This window comes from Mytilus edulis, chromosome 11 (assembly GCF_963676685.1).
Source record: "Mytilus edulis chromosome 11, xbMytEdul2.2, whole genome shotgun sequence".
NCBI classification, from domain to species: domain Eukaryota; kingdom Metazoa; phylum Mollusca; class Bivalvia; order Mytilida; family Mytilidae; genus Mytilus; species Mytilus edulis.
In genome coordinates this window covers 63,738,757-63,759,715 of record NC_092354.1, presented here as the reverse complement: position 1 = coordinate 63,759,715, position 20,959 = coordinate 63,738,757, and the positions used below count along the sequence as shown (strand labels likewise).

Sequence of the window (20,959 nt, the reverse complement as noted above, 5' to 3'; positions counted from 1 at the left end):
ATTTATAAATATGACCATAGCAATTAAACTTTTTGTCAGCACGGAAAATTGCTGACTCCTGGGCTGGTGATACATTATGACACATTTGCATATATAACATACACTTTGGATACATTTCAGGCTACAAACTGTAAAGGTTTTTTATCTGATATTTTTTTCTTTTCAACATCTTCTTTGATTGCGCAAAAACTAAACACTCACAACTCATCAAATGTTATAATATGTATATTTTGATAATACGAACCAAGATTTTTTGTTGTAAGCCATTGACCGTGATCATCATATCTTTCTTTACTTGGTATGTAGTATAGTTAACTAAAAGTACACCAAATTGATTTATGTCGTTAAACTGAAACTACAGAGCAGTCGACACTAAACACCTTTGTAAGTAATGAGGTGTCAATTGCGTTAGTAATATACTACAATGATTGGTCGGATTATATCTGCCTTCAGGATATTACCAATCATTAGGCTAATGGGTAACAAATGCACAGGATGCATACACATTTGCTTAGTCTCTTTTGGTGTTACCTATTCTGACATCGAACTCGGACTTTTTAACTGGGGTTTATTGTACATATTGCTATGTGTTATTTTCTACATTAGTTAGAGGTATAGGGGGAGGTTTGAGATCTCACAAAACATGTTTAACCCAGCCGGATGTTTACGCCTGTTCCAAGTCAGGACCATCTAGTAAGTTTTGTATGATGTTTTGGAGTTTAGTGTGGCCTCCATTATCACCAAACTAGTACACATTTTTTGTTTAAGGAACAGCTTAAGCAAGCCTTCAGGTGCGGGATTTTCTCGCTGTCTTGAAGACCCATTTATGACTTTTGCTTGTATTTTCTCTTTGGTCAGACATTCCAGACCAAAGACTTGAAAATAATAAAAACAGTTGAATTTGATAAAAAATACGCAAATCCAAATATTTAAAATATAATTAAGTATAAGTATCTTCACATTTGAAGTGCTGTATTTTAATATTTGAAAAGCTGTATTACACACAGGGACAAAAAAAAAGAATAGAAAAAGCCATATTGTATCAGCTATGTATGAGGGTATTTAAATATAAGTCTCTTGACTATTTCTAAATTCTTCGACGTAGAGTTATTGGTACTATTCAGATTCTAGCTGAAAATACATTGGTTCATTGATTAAGCATCTAATTAATTAAAAAAAATGACGCGGAAGATAGCAAAGACAAATTAATTTTATTGTTAAAGAAAGTCAGAACCATACAAAGTAATGACAACTACGAAAAGACAAATAACATTCGCCAATATACTCTATAATGTAGTACACTGAGCAACACAAAATTGATTGAGGGTTGACATCAGGTTCTCCAGAGAGATAATTAGATAACATTTCACATATGTGTCAACCACCATGTTACTTATTGCTAATTTCTACGTTACTTCTGCAAATTATTTGAAGCTATTTAAGAAAATGTGCGTTTTGAGAACCTTTAAGATGACATATCATATCTCCTAAATTTTATAAAGGCTTCATGTTGCCTTCTATATGTCATTTGTTTATTGTGTTTATTGGGTCGATGTCAAATCGAGGTAGAGCCAATTTATTGTTATGTTTATATCCACATTCAGTCAAGTTATGACTATTGGGAAAAAGGTCTCGAACGGTAAAACAACAGATCACACTACTATACTGATATCTAAAGATACAATCTATAAAATCTAGAATACAGTATCTAGGATGTTTATCGGTCAACCGATCTATGATGGTGATCATAAAACTTATGTATCGTTTATTGCAGTTGTTCATGTTTTATAACAATACAACGACGTCGATGATATTTGAATAATTAACCAAATAATGTATGAGATAAAAAAAGAAAACAGACTAAATAATTCACTTGAGATGATAACAAAATAGGTACATATGAAATATGGTAGAACTCAAAAAACGAAATCAATTAGTTCTGATGCATTTATTTAACTTACTTCTCTGAATCTACCTGTTGTACTTGTTTGGCTTTACAATCCTACATCAACTGAGAATGTTTTCCTAGAAAGATCGAATATTTCTAAGCGAACACAGAGTTTTCAAATTTTAACAGTTGAACGTTTTGTTCTAGCATATTAGTTTTGTTTTAAAATCCTTGCATTTCCTGTTTAATGCCATTATCAGCTTTATTTGATCCTGTTGTTCAGAGTTATTACATGTTTTTGATTAAAGTATTCTGTGCAGCTGCGCAACAACTGTTTCCAATTCATGTCTCGCCTTAGTTTCTTCTGCAACTAATTTTATAACTGATATGTAATGATCGTCGGTTATTTTTGTATTCGGTGTCGGTGTTTTGTAGTCGAGAAGAAATCCGTTGAAAAAAGGAACACAGAAAAAAACAATCCAGTAAAGATTTAAGACAGCCATGATTGCATGCGTATTCACCAAATGGGTTTGACAAAGTATTAAGAGCAATTTCTTTTGTCGTTTAAAATGGGTCTTAAAATTGTCTTATCATCACATTGTTATGTACAGTAACGACCTGATAATTCTAACCAAATCATTACATTATAGGGTTGATAGTATTTAAACAGGAAACCAATTATCTCTTAGACCTTCTTTGTGCAATTTGAGTTGACATGCATTTGGAAATATTGCATTTAACTGACAAGTTTAAATCTGTTAACCTTGCTAGATATTAAATATTTCACCCAAAAGGCTGAAAGGCTAAAAGGTAATAAGTAATGACTGTAACATGTATGCTTCATGCTTTTATTCTCAATTATATCCGTGTAATGCTAACGTACTAGATATCAATGGCATGCACACTTACAAAAATAAAAATGCAATAGAACATAAAGCTATCAAATAATGCTTCGAAAGACGCCATTACCCAGGAATGTAGATCACATATGCAGTGTATAGTAAGTCTACGTTTGCCATCGAGGGACATACACTGAACCGACAGTTGATTCGTACTTTAAGTATGACTTAAACATATCTGTCTTCTTTCAAGCATTCAATTTGTATATAGAGATAATCTCCATATTATACTAAATATATATTGTGAATAATGAATAATGAATCAATTAAAAAGTACAATACAACAATCATTTACTGAACATTTAAAATTATTTTTCTTGGAACTAACATAAAAAGAATCAAATCAATTCACAAAAAAAAAATACTATACAATACAACAGACTTCATCAACCGTTTACATCTATCAATAAATACGAACAACATTTGAGCCGAAATGCTTGATTTAAAACATACACTAAATGTTTTTGAGTTTGAACAAAACTCACTAAAGAAAACATTGTACACATACCTCCTTATTCTAATTGGGACCATATATCGTATAACAGAAACACATAATTCAATATTTCGTTTTATATGCATGGTTTGATTTTATTTGTTTTTATTTGTTTTTTTTTAATAAAAAACATCGCTAGGTATCAGACAATTTGTTTCTCAAAAACTTCAAGATGCTTGATTTCTAGATTTACATCATATTTATTACGTTTTTGAAGACGCGTTTTTCAACAAACATCTGCATATAAATGCGACTTACCGAATTATACTTATTTACTTGGTTTTTACTTAAACGATGGATGCCACAAGATTGAGACCATGCTTAGTTTAAGTGAGATTCGTGTAGGTCAGTCTGTAGTTTCGTGTACTGATGTTTGTGTTTTCGTCGTTTTTTCGTCTTATGTCATGCATGGCATTATCAGGTTGTGTTCGACTTATGAGATGGAGTATCGCTTTGTATCTTTCGCCTTTTTCGAGATAATGGAACGCTTTACAGTAAATCGTAAAGAAACAATTGAAAGATTAAATACATCTTCCCTTTAAATAGCGTATCTTTCTTTTAAATGATATTCCGGTTTTGCTAAAAAAAACTCTGGATCATCGTTTGGCTTGTATATGTTTCACTGAAAATGTTTCACTACGGAATAACCACCCTAGATGTCAAACATTTGAATACATTTTGTCATTTCTATGTTCGTTTTGGTCATAAATCGTTTCAACAGTTCTTACTTTCTTGAATTTCAAATATTTGGCTCTCAGCAGCCCAGATGACACTTAATCAAAAACATTGTTTCGGTCACATGAAATTTGCAACCAGTTGTTTTCATATTAGCAGGATCTATTATTTTACATGAATCGTATGTAAATTATCAGTCTCGGGAAACAACATAAGGATGTGCTTTCCGTTTAAAATAAGTTTTCTACAGGTACAGTCAAATCAAGAAACCAAATATTTGTATCTACTGAAGAATTAAGTAAAGGTTTCCAGTGGTTTGTAGTCTCTGAAATCTCTGACTTAATAATTTACCAATAATAAAAAATTATGATCAATGATACAAAAAAGTCACTACAGACACAGATATATTGAGCGAAAGAGACGGTGTCAAAGTAACATCAATAACTAAAAAAGAAAAATTAACTACAGATATAGGGAAATAAACGTCGACTCTTTTCACGTAATAATTTCTGTAAAGTTTCTCTGGTGAAACTGAAATACCTAAATCCAGGGCTAGACAGTTATTGCTTTTAACATTTGATTTTTTGAAAGAAAGTTAGTTTGGGCATATGTCGGCCGTCTTTTTAGAAAACTCCTGAATATTCAACGAAATAATATCATCAAGATAATGGTAAGTGTTGTTGATTTTATCAAGTAGTTGGCATTTAGAGTGGTCTTAGTAGCTATACATTCTTTGCAATTAACTGTGATTCATTAAAGTTGAGGAAGAAGTTTGCTCTTTAAAGCTCAAAATTATCTCCTTTCCTTATGCAAAAGGACACAACTATTTGACCTCTATTATGTCTATTCTTCCATATGAAATAGTATTCTGCGTTTTAAAGTTAAAGATATCTTGCACATATCTTGTTTAAAGAAAAGACACACAATTTCGTTTGTACAGAAATAAACAATCTGATTCAAACAAAGAGTTTACTGAAACTGATGATCATCATTATGTTAAAGGTATTTGTTTTTTTTTCATCCTGACTGCCGACATTTCTTTTTGGAATCATTTGTGCTTCTTCGTGTTCTAATTCGGTGGAATTAGTACTTGAGCTTCAATAGAAAAATTTCAGATCATAGTGCATTATTCTTTATCTTAACGTTCCGATACACAATTGATGATTTAAAGTATGGGACTAAGTTAACTTAATCTATCCCAAATGAACTTTTGGCGATATCAGTTTAGTACACACATGACACATGGGACTTTATATCAGAAAAAATTATAGCTAAATCTGTCGTTTTAAATTTTAAACCTGGTGCCTTTTGTTAGCTATTATTCGTGTGTTTCTTTGTCAATATGTTCTCCTATTTATTTGTATTGTAGTCCTGTTTTGTTATGTTATATTGTCATCTTAATGTTATATGTAATATTGTCATTAAAGCGGGAGGTTTTGCCAGCCACAAAACCAGGTTCAACCCACCATTTTTGTCCTGTACCAAGTCAGGAATATGACCTTTGTTATATTATAGTTCGTTCTGTGTGTGTTACATGTTAACGTTGTGTTTCTGTTGTGTCGTTTGTTTCCTCTTATATTTGAGTGTGAATTCAAATTACTATAAGACTTGTCTCGGTAATTTTCTATCCCAAACTCATGTATTTAATTTTGAAGTTATATTTGTTATTCTCATCGGATTTTGTCTAACACTTCATTTCTGTGTGTGTTACATTTTAATGTTGTGTCGTTGTTCTCCTCTTGAATTGTTTCCCTTAGGTTTAGTTTGTAACCCGGATTTGTTTTTTTCTATCGATTTATGAGTTTCGAACAGCGGTATACTACTGTTGCCTTTATTTAATTCCGAATTATTAAAAGGAAATCATTCAATTTGTAAAAGATATGTATGCTGCACAAGTAAAGAAACTATTAAAACAAAATAAAGCATGTCTATTAATTCTAATGCACTTTTTATTTCTTAAAAAAGATATTCATAAGATATTCAATAACAGTTATTACAATCAATTATGATATCCAAAAATATTTTTTTCTTGAATTTATAATTCATTTTGAACAAACAACACATGTAAGGGGATGATCCTGTTTGTATGGTGGACATTTAAGTGATCCACATTTAGCTACAACGTCATAAAAAAGTTTACTGTTGCTGTTCCATGATGAACCACCACTGACATATTCGGGTTGTATATCAATACAGACATAGGATCCAGCGGCATCATGATCATATTCATTTGAAGCCAGATATCCATAGTATTCAATGTTCCATCCTGTATAGCACCTGTTCTTCCCTGGTATCATTATAACACTGGAGGCCTGCTTCACTCTACAGACAGCACAGGGTACGTCCTGATATTCACTATTGGCAGCAAAGGTATCACTATTAAATTCTGCTCCATACATATGACCATAGCCACGACCACTAGTTTTGACAAAGTCAGGATCTTTTGGTAGACAGACTGGTTCTGCTGCTGATCCTGACTCCCCCCACTTTCCACCTCCTGCATAACCTAATCAAAAATATACATTTACCTGGTACAATATGTCATTAGTAATGTCTATAATATGTACATTTTCAAACAGATAAATTAATTTCGCACCGATCAATGTAAGATAACTTTATTTAGTTTCAATGTTGACATGGGCTGGCTTAATCATACCAAATTGGGATACTCAATCCTTTTTCACACGAAAAACATATAAAAAAGTAAAATAACAAAACTTGCGAACTTTAAGTAATATTCAAATCGGAAATTTTTATTAGTTAAACTAAATACGGCAATTACGAAGAGGAACAGTTATTACATTGAATAGAACTTCACAATTGTATGAAGTACTTATATGGAAACAACTTGTGTATGTTTGTGCGTGTGTGTTTCTCGGTTTTATTTAAAATATTAATGTATTCTCAAAATTTTAATGAATAGTAAAATAAAACATGTGTCATACGCATGAACATTATTTTGTTACTTTAGTTCAATAGCACCATTAGCGCATTAAAAATCAACTATCAACAAATGCTTTAATCAAACAATTCCGCTTTTTGATATACTAGTACTCAAATTGTTTTTTTTTTTAATTTGATACGCGAAATGACAATGTAAGTGCATATGTAATGCGTGTAACATGAACTACCTGAGTAAACTAGCTCCGTTCTGTTATTAGGACACTGCTTCCTGGACCATCGCACATATGTCCTACCACGGGCTATAATTCATAATATGTTTCTGAATGAGTACGTTAATGATTATAAAACATTTACATTTGAATCTGTTCAACAATAACTGAAATTGAGTAATTATTTCTTTTATTATTTTAACGCCACTTTCAGCCATTTGGCTATATCATAGCGGCCAATATTTACTGCTGGAGAAATCCGATATCTTCCTCTTGTATCCAATACAGGTAAGTAATCCCATCTTGTAGTGATTTTCTGTAATCATGTTTTTGTACTAGCATATATTGCACAAACATGAGTTTTTGATTTGTTAGTTTAGATTAGGCATGCACGTTTGGTGAATTAAGAAAGCAATGGGACAACTGTGATTTTATTATAATTCAGGCATTGTACTTCCGAAATTTACCCAAAAAGAACTTACTTTAACTTAATCTAACATAAACAGCTGCAGCAGTTGTCCTTTTCTAGATTTAGACATTTCAATTTCAAACGATAAACTTCATACTAAAATTTACGACAACAGAGACGATTTTTCATTCCTATTGTTTAATTTGTTTTTTTAGACGGCGATGTACCTTTGGCTCCATCAAACGGTGTTTATATATCCGAACTCGTTCTGTTTTCCCGTGGGTGTTCTGATGGCATAGATATTCACGAGCGTAACCAATGCATCACTGGGAAATTGTTGTGTCAGGGATTTTGATACCATAAATTACTTTAACCTTTACTTAATTCGTTCATAGATACAAAGATTTGATTATTAAATTTGGCTGTACTTGTAGAAAACTTATTAAAATGGTATTTTACATACTTAATGTTATGGTAATACATGTATTGTCTTTAAAGCGATGATCTGTGAAAACTTATCGAACCTTTAAACAAACTTATAAGTAGGAGTTATCGTACCAATATTGTAAATAGATCTCTGAATATAGTTTACATTGACACTAAAATGGATTTTGTCATAAGCAAATTAAAAAATAATTGAATTGTATCTTCTTTTTAGGCGGAATGTATAGAGACTGAGACACGTTAATTTTCATCTCTATAAGAATCGCTCCACACTATCCTACTACCTGTCGATACATTTATTTTTGGCATTGCACAAGTCATGTCTTCTCTGACTTTTCACGACATTAAAATACTAAATCCCTGGGATGTGTTTTAGTTGATTTTAGTCTCCGATGCATGATTTGTTTTATCATTAATTGATTTTGGCTTTTAACTAGCTGTCAGTAACTGCGGTTACTCTCAAATCGTATTTTCTTGTTACTTCGACCTGTTGATACTGTTTATAATGCTTTTTTGTTAGTTTATATTAATATGGATCTTGTCTATATACCAGTTTGGATTATTTGGAATATCTTCTAATTTTCACTTACTACATTTGTATAAACTTCAAGTGATAATTTTCGAAGGGTTAAATATGGCGCAGTGGTGTCTTGCAATGGCTTTGTTATTGGACTTGTTTGTTTGCTCTTTGGGCTTGAATTTTTGTCCCTAATATTTTATTAACTGGGCATTTGCATTCATATATCGCAGATCAAATTTATTCGTTCATAGTGTATTCATTTACGTTTTTTGATTGAGCAAAGCCTGCCAATTGATATTTATCGTGTGTTTTTCTATGTTGTGATGTTATGCTATTGTTTCAGAAAAAGGGAGAATGTTGGTACCATGAAAACGTTTAATCCCGCTGCAAATGTTTGCACCAGTCCTAAGTCAGGAATCTGATGTACAGTAGTTGTCGTTTGATTATGTAATTTATACGTGTTTCTCGTTTTTCGTTTTTTATATATAGATTAGACCGTTTATTTTCCCTTTTGAATGGTTTTACACTAGTAATTTTGAGGCCCTTTATAACTTGTTGTTCTGTGTGAGCCAAGGCACCATGTTGAAGGCCGTACATTGACCTATAATGGGTCACTTTGATACATTGTTATTTGGATGGAGAGTTGTCTCATTAGCACTCACACCACATGCTCCTGTATCTATTGTTCATTGTTTCATTATATCATAAGGATTAATGTATAATAAAAACTAAGGAAAGAAATATACAAAACTAAATTTTCGTCTGCTTTTTTTTTTAAAATATGAATAGAAAACAAAAAGATACAAACCTATATAGTCGTCTGCTATTTTTTGAATATGAACAGAAAACAAAAAGATACAAACCTAAATTGTCGTCTGCCAATTTTTGTTGCAAACGATTTATTTTACTATCCATTTGTTTCTTTACTTGGTTGCTTGTTTGGTTAGCTGAAATGAACAATTGATATTATGTATTCTTTATTTCATTAATAGAACAATTCAAATACAGGCAACCATAGTATACCGGTGTTCAAAAATCATAAATCATATGAGAGAAAACAAATCCGGTAAAAAGTGTCCGTTTTGGAAGTGATATGGTGTTGTTTGGCTATCGCATGATTAAATTCATGCATTTGAAAAAAACGCATAAAGTTACTTATATCAGAAACAACTGAGGAGGATTGCGATAAGTCAGTTGTAAGGAGGTCTCAATTTATTGATCAATCTTATATGGCAGTAGAAGTAAATTCAACGCTTTAACTTTCAAGTCCTCAATCTAAAGATATTAAGCGCAAAAGATAAAATCTGGAAAAAAAAATTGCATCTGTATTTAATCGAACGTACCAGAAGACAACATTACATTATTAGGTTGTAAGAGGACATTCTCGGATATGTTTAACATGCACATCACAGAACAAGGTGTACTTTAACTACTTTATGCCACACATCCACATAGAAGACTAATGCATAAAGTACATTACCATTGAATACTGGGTATTGTTTATAGCTGTAAGTTGAGATTTTCTTAACGAAAGAAAAAAGTGAAATTACAACTCCGAGGAAAATCAAAAAGGAAAGTCCCTAATAAAATGGCATCATCAAAAACTCAAACACATCAAATTTAAACGATAGGATAATAACTGTCATATTCCTGACTTATATTAGTACAGGCATTTTCTTATGAAGAAAACAGTGGATGAAAGCTGGTCCTTAACGCTAGCTTAAACTATTACTTCTGTGACAGTTGCATCAACTTCCATTATATTAACAAAACAAATAGACATGATAGGGAAAACTGTCAAAAGTAGTTGTACAGCAGTTTTCAATGTATGTTATAATCTTAATAGCAATAAAAACAAACAAGTATCTCATATTTTGTTTATAACAATGTAAAACATTTATCTAAACTATCAAAAATGTGACATAAACAGTTTACAGAACAAAGAGTTAATAATGTGTAGATTCGTTTCGTGTGTACTAAAGTCTAGTCTCCAACCTATTAAATATCGAGTTGACCTCATATGGCCATATACATGATATAAGCGATGTAAACATAAATATACTAATTATTATATATAAATAGATTAAACTAACACGTGCAGTTGGATTTTTATCTTAGCTACACATACATTCACTTGTTGATATTAAAAAAAGTTGCTTATAAAAGTTAATACGTCCACCTTATAACTTTTTTTATTTCTTGTGACCTATTTCAATTTAAAAACAATGATGAAGTTTAAATCATCACTTTTTAAATTTTAATACGAAAGCCATCATGAGTTGGTTGACCAACTATTTACGGGCTTTGTAATATAATGAGCAACACGATGGGCGCCACACGTGGAGCAGGATTAAAATTTGCTCAACCTGCCGAATCATCTAAAATCATTTTCAGATTTTAGTGGGTTGGGTGGTTTTTTTTTACATGTTTGCCTATTGTATCTTTTTTGTTCACGTATCGTAATCAATATCATGGAATTTAACAATACTGTCATACAAGTGAGAGGTTCAGCTCTTTAAACCAGGTTCAGTCAATTATTTTTTAACACTTTGAAAATGACTGTAACAAGTCAGGAATATGACAAGTGTCGTCCATTCGTTTGATGTGTTTATTCATTTGATTTTGCCATTTGGTTAAGGAATTAATTCCCGTTTTGAATTTTCCTCAGAGTTTAGTATTTTTGTGATTTAATTTTTTGAAAGAAGGCTTTTAGAATGTGAGAAAAAAATATAAGAAGATGTGGAATGAGTGTCAATGAGACAACTCTCCATTCAAATTACAAATTATAAAAGTAAACCATTCTAGTAGTGATTTAACCGAAATGAACTGTAGGATAGAAAAATAAATCTACGTCATTTGAGACTCGTCATTTTTACTCGATTCAAATCCTACCATTGGCCTTGTGAATAATAGGGCCTTCAAAAGGATTGTCCTGAGACAAGCACATTTTTATTTAAATTATAATGTTCTATAAGCAGTTAAAATAATTTCATGTTTAAAGCGGTGTCAAATTTTTAATTCAATTTTACTTTTATAAAAAAGGGCTAAAAAAACAATGGTGGTCTGTGGCCAAAATTGATTTCCTCAGGTTAAATAAGTAGTTGATTGTTATGCGCATTTAAGGTGGTACCCAACACTTTCACTAAAATTAATTTTGCTCGTTTAAGTTTAATTTTGTCAAAGTATTTACTTTGACCCTTTAACAAAAATATAAAAATTTCAAAAATTTTGAACCAACCGTTTTGTCAGAAAAATTACTCTGGTTATATACATGTAGCAGTTTGACAAACACCAATTTTGATCATTGAGAAGCTTAATATTCCCTTTACAACACAACGTAATTAAAACGTTAAGCTGACTTTACAGAGTTATCTCCCTGTAGTGTTAGGTACCACCTTAATCGTTCATTAAATCGTTTCTATGATTTATTTGAGAAGAACCAAAAACGGAAATACCAGAAAATTATTAAGAACTCGTAACTTGAAAACTATTACGATGCAACTTAACGGAGAAATAAGAGCGATCTACGAACAACCCGAGGGAGCTTTGATTAACACTCTTTGAACGATCTTAGGATTATCTTATCTTCCCCTTTATTAAATACTTACGACCTCTCTTAATACAATTTCTTGTTACCGGCCCCTTAATTTTTATTCGAAATTTGAACTATCCTGTGTTGAAATATTTACAAATTACAGTGAGTGTCATTCGGATACAATTAGTCGTATGAGAAAGAGCATCACTATCTTCGAGTGCTTGAACTACTAATACCTCTTTGGTGTTTGATTACTAAGTATGTTGAAAAACAAGTTTCCGTGCCCACGACAATGGAGTTGACTTACCTATTTTTAGATTTTGTATGACCTCTTTGAACGAGTCATTATTCTGTTTGGACAGTTTTGTAACATCAAGAGTAAGATCCGATCGAAATGCTAAGGTTTGATTGTAGAGAGCTAGAAAGTCCTGTCCTCTTGCAGCTTGATTCGAAGTCAAAGAATGAACTTGTCGCTTCAAAGTTTCTGTATCTGTTTGTAAAGCACGCATATCTTGTAGCTGATCTATAGATTTCAATTGTTTTAAAGCCGATAGTTCATTAAGTATTCCGACGGTTTTGTTTTCATGCACTAATAATTTTTGAAGCAATTGATATTGGTTTGCCTGTATCTCAGAATTATTTCTTTCTAGCAACAAGTATTTCTGACGAATGTCTAAATAACCTTTGCTATTAACAGCGTTTTCAGATTTTACTTGTTGATACTTTTGCTCAAGCAAGTCGGTCTTATTTTCCATATTTTGTAATTTACTTTTTAAATCCTTAATAAGATTGGCTTGATCTTGAAAAGCAGCAATATTAGACGTTTTTGCGACAAGGTCTCTGTGTAACTGTGTCACAGCAACTTCTAGATTTTGCCTGGCTTTTGTTTCCTCACCAAGTAATTCTATGACTGCTAAATAATGTCTATCAGACATTACGGTATTTGGAGATGGTGTTTTGTCATCCAATAGAAAAGCACATAAATATTGAATAGAAAATGTAAAAATTAAAAGACGACATAAGCTCGCCATGACTTTACCTGTATTGTTTCAAATATGAAATGACCTTTTATTTCTTTCTAAATGTTATTTGTGTCACCAATTGATAGTGTTGTGTAGCAACATCACATTTAATTACATTTTAAAATGTAAGTTAAACTTATCTGAATAAATTCATATATAGAAAATTAAGTACTACAGATAACCTCTGTATTATCTATTTTGTACAATTTTGATACAGGAAATTATGTCTCGAAGACGAGTAGTTTAACCTTTCATGAACTATCGATTATTTATATAAGTCGTACAATGTGTGCATAACGATAAAAAACACGTCAAAAGTACAGTGGTCCATATAAGTTGTTCAAGTAGGACCCAACACAAACTTTGTAATTCTTTTTCTCACACGTGTACTTACCTTTGATTAACCAAAGATATAATGAGAAAGGGGAAGTATGAAATGGAAACGCTTGATTAAATTCTTGTATATCAATAACCACAATGATCACGTTGAAATACCATAAATTGCGATATCTCTGCTTATTGCATCATTTTTACAATATATTTAGACATGAATCAATGAAGCCGAAAACTTAAATATTTCGTTAGATAATAACGTTTACATATTTTTGTCTATAGCCTGTGTTCCGTGTGAAGAATGTTTAAAATTTGTCATTCATGCACCTCTTAGAAGCTATTTAACTTATAGTTCTAAAAAGTCTTTATTGAAAGAAAGCGTTTAGAAGGTTTTTAACGACCGGTATGATATGTTGTTGTCTATTGTCATGGTTTTCAATGTAAGTAGTAATATATCTCTATGTAAATTTGTCTGAAATCTATTATTTGGAGTGTATCTAACATCTATCAAAATTTGATTTCTTTTATAACTAAAATGTTCCTGATCCTCAAACTTAAAGTTAACTATCACGATGATTATTTGCACCAGACAATGTTTCACGTATCTGGTTACATAGCTTCGATGATTGCTTCCTTCATACCTCGCATGTTAAACACGGTGTTTATCATATAGCAGAAAAAAACACGTTTAAATATAATGAAAAATGTCAAAATCAATTGCAAACAAAAGTTTAACAATGTGTCGACACAGAAATTAATAACTATAAGCCACCGTACAGCCTTCACAATGAGTAAGAATCATACCGCGTTTTCAACTATAAAAGGCCAAGGAATGACAAATGTTAAACAATTCAAACGTCCTGACTTGTGTACAAAATGATTAACACAAAACATACGATATACAACAACAAACGACAAACACCAATTACAGATTATTGATTTGGAAAAGCACACATAGAATGTTTGAAATTAGCAAATAAGTATATGTTAGTGGTGTAAACATCGATCAGAATTTTTATCTTTTTTAACTTAAGTATTCTTTATCTTAACACCTTAAGAACACGTTTATTTGAACATGTCAATGTAATTTAGTTACATAACTATTTTGTATGACTCCATCATATCAAAATGACCAGTAAGACACGATTTAGAAAGAAATGATTGCACTTCGAGTATATACTTATATTTCTACAATTAAGCATATCTAACTACAAAGAAAGTACGTTGCTATATTACAACCTTATATATTACGGATTACAAATGTGTCGAGGTTTGTGATTGGATAACAACACAGAGATGTCAGTATATATTCAGGAAACTGCCGGGGTATATACGACGTTTTAATCCCCAATTGGAACCTCAAAAACGTCATCACAACACCGGTTACTATGTGACGTAGTCAAAAGCTATCAGACTGTCAGAGGCTCACAGAGGGAAAATAATAACGTGCTTCAGTCAATAATACATTTTTGATACAAAATCACGCAATTAACACTTTTAATACTTAAATTTCATGTTAAAAGTGTTATTATAAATTATTACATACACGATACAATTATGTTCACAGCAAATTAGAAAATCCTACACGTATGCCGAACATATCAGGGTGGGTTTTTCAACTTATATATGTGTTGTCAACAAATACCTGCACTGTAAAATAATATACAGTCAAGGGTAATCCGTAATATATGTGTAATTCAGGTCTCAGAAAGGGTATATACTGTGACATTCCCGGCTTATGGCTTTTATCCACTTCGCCTCCGGCTCAGGGGATATAAACTCTAAGCCGGGAATGTCACAGTATATACCCTGTCTGAGACCTGAATAACATATAATGACATGAATATTCAATGCATTTTAAATGTAAATGTTCATATAAAAATCTAAAACGTCAATTGTAAACATTTGATATAGATATTAAGGAAAGACATTATATTATTTGTTAAATTATTATGCGTGAAGCATGTTAAGCTCAGTGAAATCTTTATCCTTGTAAATGATGTATATCAAGCAAATGGTATCACGACACAGCTATTCATACATTTCATATGTAATTTATAACTTTCACGTAATGTCCACAAGTCATAATTCTGGTTCTTACTATAATATATGTTATACCTTAAGTTTAGAATGTTGACTTGGAATATCTCAAGCAAACACAATATGGAATGGGGGAATGCCCATGCGTCTTCTGTTAATTACCGAAAAAGAGTAATTTTGAAACGTATATTCGAATCTGTATTTAGGCACATTTCACATAATTACATGTATGTGTATCAGACAGTATATTGGAGTCCTGCTACAGGTTTTTTGTTTTATTTTGTTTGTTTTCAAGTCTATTTTCTATTTGGTCTTTCATGATCTTGCCTTGCATTACAGTTATCGTATTCCTATTTTCTATTTGTATGCTTAAGATAAAAAAAATCAGCTACTTTATATATTTATTAAAGCAACTAAATGTACGATATCTTTTTGATTATACACAGTTTTGATTTATAAGAAAAAAATATATGGTCAGACAGAAAATAATAACATTATTTCAAACAAAATTTCATTTTAATTGTCTATTGATGTTATATTTGTTATTCTCGTGGGATTTTGTCTGATGTTTGGTCCGTTTCTGTGTGTGTTACATTTCAGTGTTGTGTTGTTGTTCTCCTCTTATATTTAATATATTTAATGCATTTCCCTCGGTTTTAGTTTGTTACCCCGATTTTGTTTTTTGTCTATGGATTTATGAGTTTTGAACAGCAGTATACTACTGTTGCCTTTATTTTTCTAATCATGGTTAGATAAAAAAATCTATTCTTTGTTTAGAAATTTATCTGTGATAGTATAAACGTCACAATTATACGTTACAGATTGACGTTGATTCATTCATGTAACGAGCAGTAGGTATTTTGTTTGTGATGTTCCGTTGTGCTGTCGTGAATTCATGTCAGGTGTTCATGAACATTATACGGTTTTCATGTTGTTATGTACTTTTATCTCATTTTCTATGCTGAGCGTTCTTTCTTTCTTTCATTTGTTTGTTATGTATCACTGAAACGTAGTGTTGTCAATAAAGCTTTATGTGTCACATTGCTTGTTAGCGAGAGATTAAGTTAGCCATACAACAAGATTCCTTAATTTCAACTTTAATTGTACTTCTCTTCGGGGCGTCTTGATTGACAAATAAAAGTTGTTGTTGTTTAAAATGTATAGACGTCCGGAAGGAATGTGATTATTCTCATTGATGAAGGCAATGCGGCTGCATTGAATTGCTTACACGAAATTCTTTTGAATTTTGGGAAATATTGGTCTCATTGTTTTATCATACCATATACAATATTTTCATTCCGTGACGCATTTCAATTCAAATTAACAAACAAGCCATCGAAAAATTAAGACCTAGATGTGTAAAAATACATCTCAACTGTATGTGAATGATCGTTTATTAGCAAAAATAACTTTTATTTTGAACAAACAACACATGTTAATGGATAGTCCTGTTTGTAGGGTGGACAACGCAGTGATCCACATTTAGCTACAACATCAAAAAACAGTTTACTGTTGCTATTCCACGATGAGCCACCAGTGACGTATTCAGGTTGGATATCAATACAAACATAGGATCCAGCGGCAACAGCATTGTGGTAATTTGAAGCCAGGTATCCATAGTACTCAATGTTCCATCCTGTATAACACCTGTTCTTTCCTGGTATCATTATAACACTGGATGCCTGTTTCACTCTGCATACAGCACATGGTATGTCCTGAAACTGGCTACTTGAAGGAAACACGTTAGTATTACTATAGAATTCTGCTCCACACATATGCCCATGTTGACCACTACTAGTTCTTACAAAGTCAGGATCTGGTGGTAGACAAACTGGTTCTGCCGGTGACCCTCTTTCATCATAATGTCCCCCTCCAGTATAACCTTTACACAAATGTGAAAATATAAGTTTTATTTACCATCGAGAACAGTATATTTGCATATCATCAAAGAGGTGCAATTAACCAAATAAAATTAATGATATATTTTGGTTTACACATCATAAGGTGGATAAAACTAGAGATAATATGCCCTCATTTATTTCAAAACAGTTTTACCTACGTTTTCATGTATTCAATCCCTTTTAAACTGACATTGCACAATAGGCCGAGTGAGGTTTTCTCATCACGACGAACAATAGAATGAATAGAATTTAAAAACAAAAGACATCTATATATTTATAAAATTCCACGGATCACGTGCTTTTTTACAAGTTTTTACTTTCTACACATTATAATACACTAACATTCATGTTTTATTAAACAGAAGCGAATTTAAAAGCTGTAACTCAACACTACTACAAAAGCAAATAGCAACACAAACATACTTACACAAGATAATACAGAACAATTCATCACGTGATCAAGAAGGAATACAATTTGAAAATGTGGTAGTAAAATGTAAATCATACAAAAAATCAAACAGACACATGTACAAATTTTAAGCACACAGTTTGTCCTCATTGAAAATAGGACACAGATTTGAGGCCTTATTTATTTAGCTGACATAGCAATTGACGTCACGATTGGGCACATATATGAGAAACGAGCACAGATTTGATGCCATACACAGATAGAAGGTTTAAATATAGATGTACGATGAATGGTTATTTACTCTAAAAGCGAAAATGGTATATGTTAGTAGTATATTAAATAAAACAGTCACGTGACTTTTCCTACCTGAGTATACCAACTCTGTTTGGTTACCAGGACACTGCCTCCGTGACCATCGTACATATGTTGTACCACGAGCTGTCAAAGTGCATAATAAAAGATACACTATTGTATTTATGTTTACTAATTAAAGGTTGCTTGAGTTATGAATTTCAGTTAACAATGAACCAGCTTTCGGCGAGTTTATAATGACAATCTTAATTAAAGATCATGAGTTGATATCACGCAGTATTCAGTTCTCACGAGTAATTCAACCTTTTTCTATAATGTTAAAGTCTCTCGTTGTGTTAACCCGAAATGATTTAGTCTGTTGGGTCCGGTGCAAAATTTTAGAATAAGACATTTTAAAATGGTTTATAAGCTTCAAAGTGTAATAAATATGACAAAAAGAATATTTTCAGGGGAAAAGTGTGAGTATTTTGTATATTATTGAAGAATTCACATATGTTATTTGCCTTGGACCAAATAAGAAGAACATTTTCTGGCGAACAGTGTGAGTATTTTGTATATTATTGAAGAAATCACATATGTTAGTTGCCTTGGACTGAATGTACCTCGTTTGTTAAACTTTGAAAATCACAAATTTCCAAAATATTGTGTATCTAAATTGTTTAATTTTGTCAATTAAAACATAAAAAAACAAATAAGTTTTCAATTTCAAAATTAATTTATAATCTAAAAACAATTTTTCGTTGAAAACTATAAAGTATTTTTCAAAACAGTAGGAATATTATGTATCTAAATTGTTCAATTTTGGCTATTAAAACATAAAAAAAACAAATAAGTTTTCAATTGCAAAAGTATTTATAATATAAAAAAAAAATCCGTTGAAAACTATAAAGTTTTTTCAAAACAGGATGAAATATTATTTATCTAAATTGTTCATTTTGGCAATTAAAACATAAAAAACAAATACGTTTTCAATTTCAAAATTAATTTATAATATAAAAAACCAATTTTCCGTTGAAAACTATAGAGTATTTTTCAAAACAGGATGAACTATTATGTATCTAAGTTGTTCAATTTTGGCAATTAAAACATAGACAGGCTGTATGTATACATTGCCGGCATTGGAAAAACAAATTTGTTTTTAATCTTTCCGGTCATTGAAGCTTTTTGAAAGTGAAGAATTTTATGTTGGAAGTTGTTTTTGTCATACAAGGTTAGTTTAAACATCGTAAATTTTGATTTTAATTCATATTCACTGAGCATAAATTTCTTATATTTTTTGCCTTAAGCTTCAGTGAGATCAGGCGGAAATTATAGATAGTGTAGTATAGTGTCCACTAGATATCAGCGCGACGCTTAATTCCGCTTTTCTTGGAAGACGTAATTTCAAGTGTACACCATGTTGGAATCCGTGAAAAATGCGAAATAGGACATTAAAATTTTACGTTTTTTCATGGCTACAAACAACGTCAAGGAGCTTTTATGTCACTACAAAGTTGCGTTAGTTGATGCGCATAAATTATTGGCTGTTTTGTCTGTAATTATTTTATGGCTTGGTTGACATCAGTGTGACCTATAAACTGTTCTGACCATTGAAAAAGAAATATCATCATTTATTCGTTACCCATAAAATATTTCTGGTAATCAAAATTTTCGTAAATATTTTTAAAAGTTGTATTCACAGACAAACACACAGGCATACTCTATTGTTTCTTCAGAAAATGACGTAGCAAAACCTTACGCGAAGATGTTATCAGAAAGAAGACAGAACGGACATTACAAAATCCTGGGTAAAAGTGACGGCATTTAAGTTAAATAGTTTCAGATGGTCCCAGCATTGGACATGACTAATATACAGATCTTATGTAGACGTAGAATATGCGCAACTGCACACTGTTGCGAACTACCCAAAATAATTTTTGTTTAACTTTTCAACATATTGAAAAATATTCATGAACAAACACAAACCTCTTGTAAGATCAGTACGAACTTGTATTAACGATTCGCTATGATTGTTTGATAAATCTGTAGTTTGTGTCAACATTGATTTCATTTTCAAACTCTGGTTGTAAAGAGCAAGAAAATCCTCTCCACGAGCTGACTGCACTGATGATAATTGTTGAACCAGACGCTCAATAGTTTTGAATCGGGTCTGCAGCGTGTGTACATCTTGTAGCTGATCGATAGCTTTTAATTGCTTCAAACTGTTAATGTCATTTTGAACTTTCTTTGATTCTTCAATTGATCTGTTTTCTGAAATTTCTATTCTTATTTTTATATCATTGTTTTCTAATTGAAGTTTAGATAAATTCTCTTTTAGTACCTTAATTTCCGCTGTCAACTCTCCCTGAATATTGTCCGTATAATTTTTCATTGCCTGTAGATCTGCCTTGCATTTTTCTGTAACATTATTTGGTGTAGGCAGATGTGATGTTTTGGTTAGAAGTTCCTGATGTAGTTGAGTCACAGCAACCTCAAGGTATTGTCTAGCCTTTTTCTCCTCAAGCAACAAATCAACCACGGCAATGTAATGTTTATCTGTCAAATCAGTATTAGGCATTGGCGTTTTATCTTCCAGTAAGAATGGCATGACTTTTACGACTGAAACAACAATCAGTAAACAAATAAATATTATTTTGAACTTCATATTTTACTTTTTGTGACAATTACAGTTCGTATCATTGCTATCTTTTATCACAAGGTACACATGGTAAACATCACGAGATTTCACACAGAGTGTTATCTTTTTGATAGTAATCCTAAATTTTATTTATGTTTGTAAATAACTTATAATTGAAATACAAACACCATTTGTATTCGTTACAAAATAGTATGAATATGAGATTATGTTACGCCAGCAGCTGCCATATTCTATATTAATGTTTTGGAATCGATTGACATTTAAAAAACCAAGAAAAAGGTATATTTTCAACACATTTCAACTAATAAGCGTGTATTCATTATTTCGG

The 20,959-nt window shown here is 31.6% G+C and overlaps 1 protein-coding gene across 1 annotated transcript; it reads right to left on the bottom strand.

The window, feature by feature from the left end:
* Positions 1 to 16,749: 16,749 nt before the first annotated feature.
* Positions 16,750 to 20,696, bottom strand: LOC139495992 (uncharacterized). Its single transcript, XM_071284423.1, has 3 exons — positions 19,959 to 20,696; positions 18,048 to 18,119; positions 16,750 to 17,253 (listed from the first exon to the last, which is right to left on the bottom strand). The coding sequence occupies exons 1-3, from the start codon at positions 20,635 to 20,637 to the stop codon at positions 16,784 to 16,786; spliced, it is 1,221 nt and encodes a 406-aa protein (XP_071140524.1). The 5' UTR covers positions 20,638 to 20,696; the 3' UTR covers positions 16,750 to 16,783.
* Between the last annotated feature and the right edge of the window lie 263 nt (positions 20,697 to 20,959).

Bases quoted from the DNA above. Each gene is read 5' to 3' on its own strand.
- LOC139495992 (XM_071284423.1), bottom strand. From the start codon at position 20,637: ATGAAGTTCAAAATAATATTTATTTGTTTACTGATTGTTGTTTCAGTC. The intron at 18,120-19,958 runs GTTTGTGTTTGT...GCACTTTGACAG, and splicing joins TCGTACTGATCTTACAAGAG to CTCGTGGTACAACATATGTA. The intron at 17,254-18,047 runs GTAGGAAAAGTC...ATTTGTGTAAAG, and splicing joins AACAGAGTTGGTATACTCAG to GTTATACTGGAGGGGGACAT.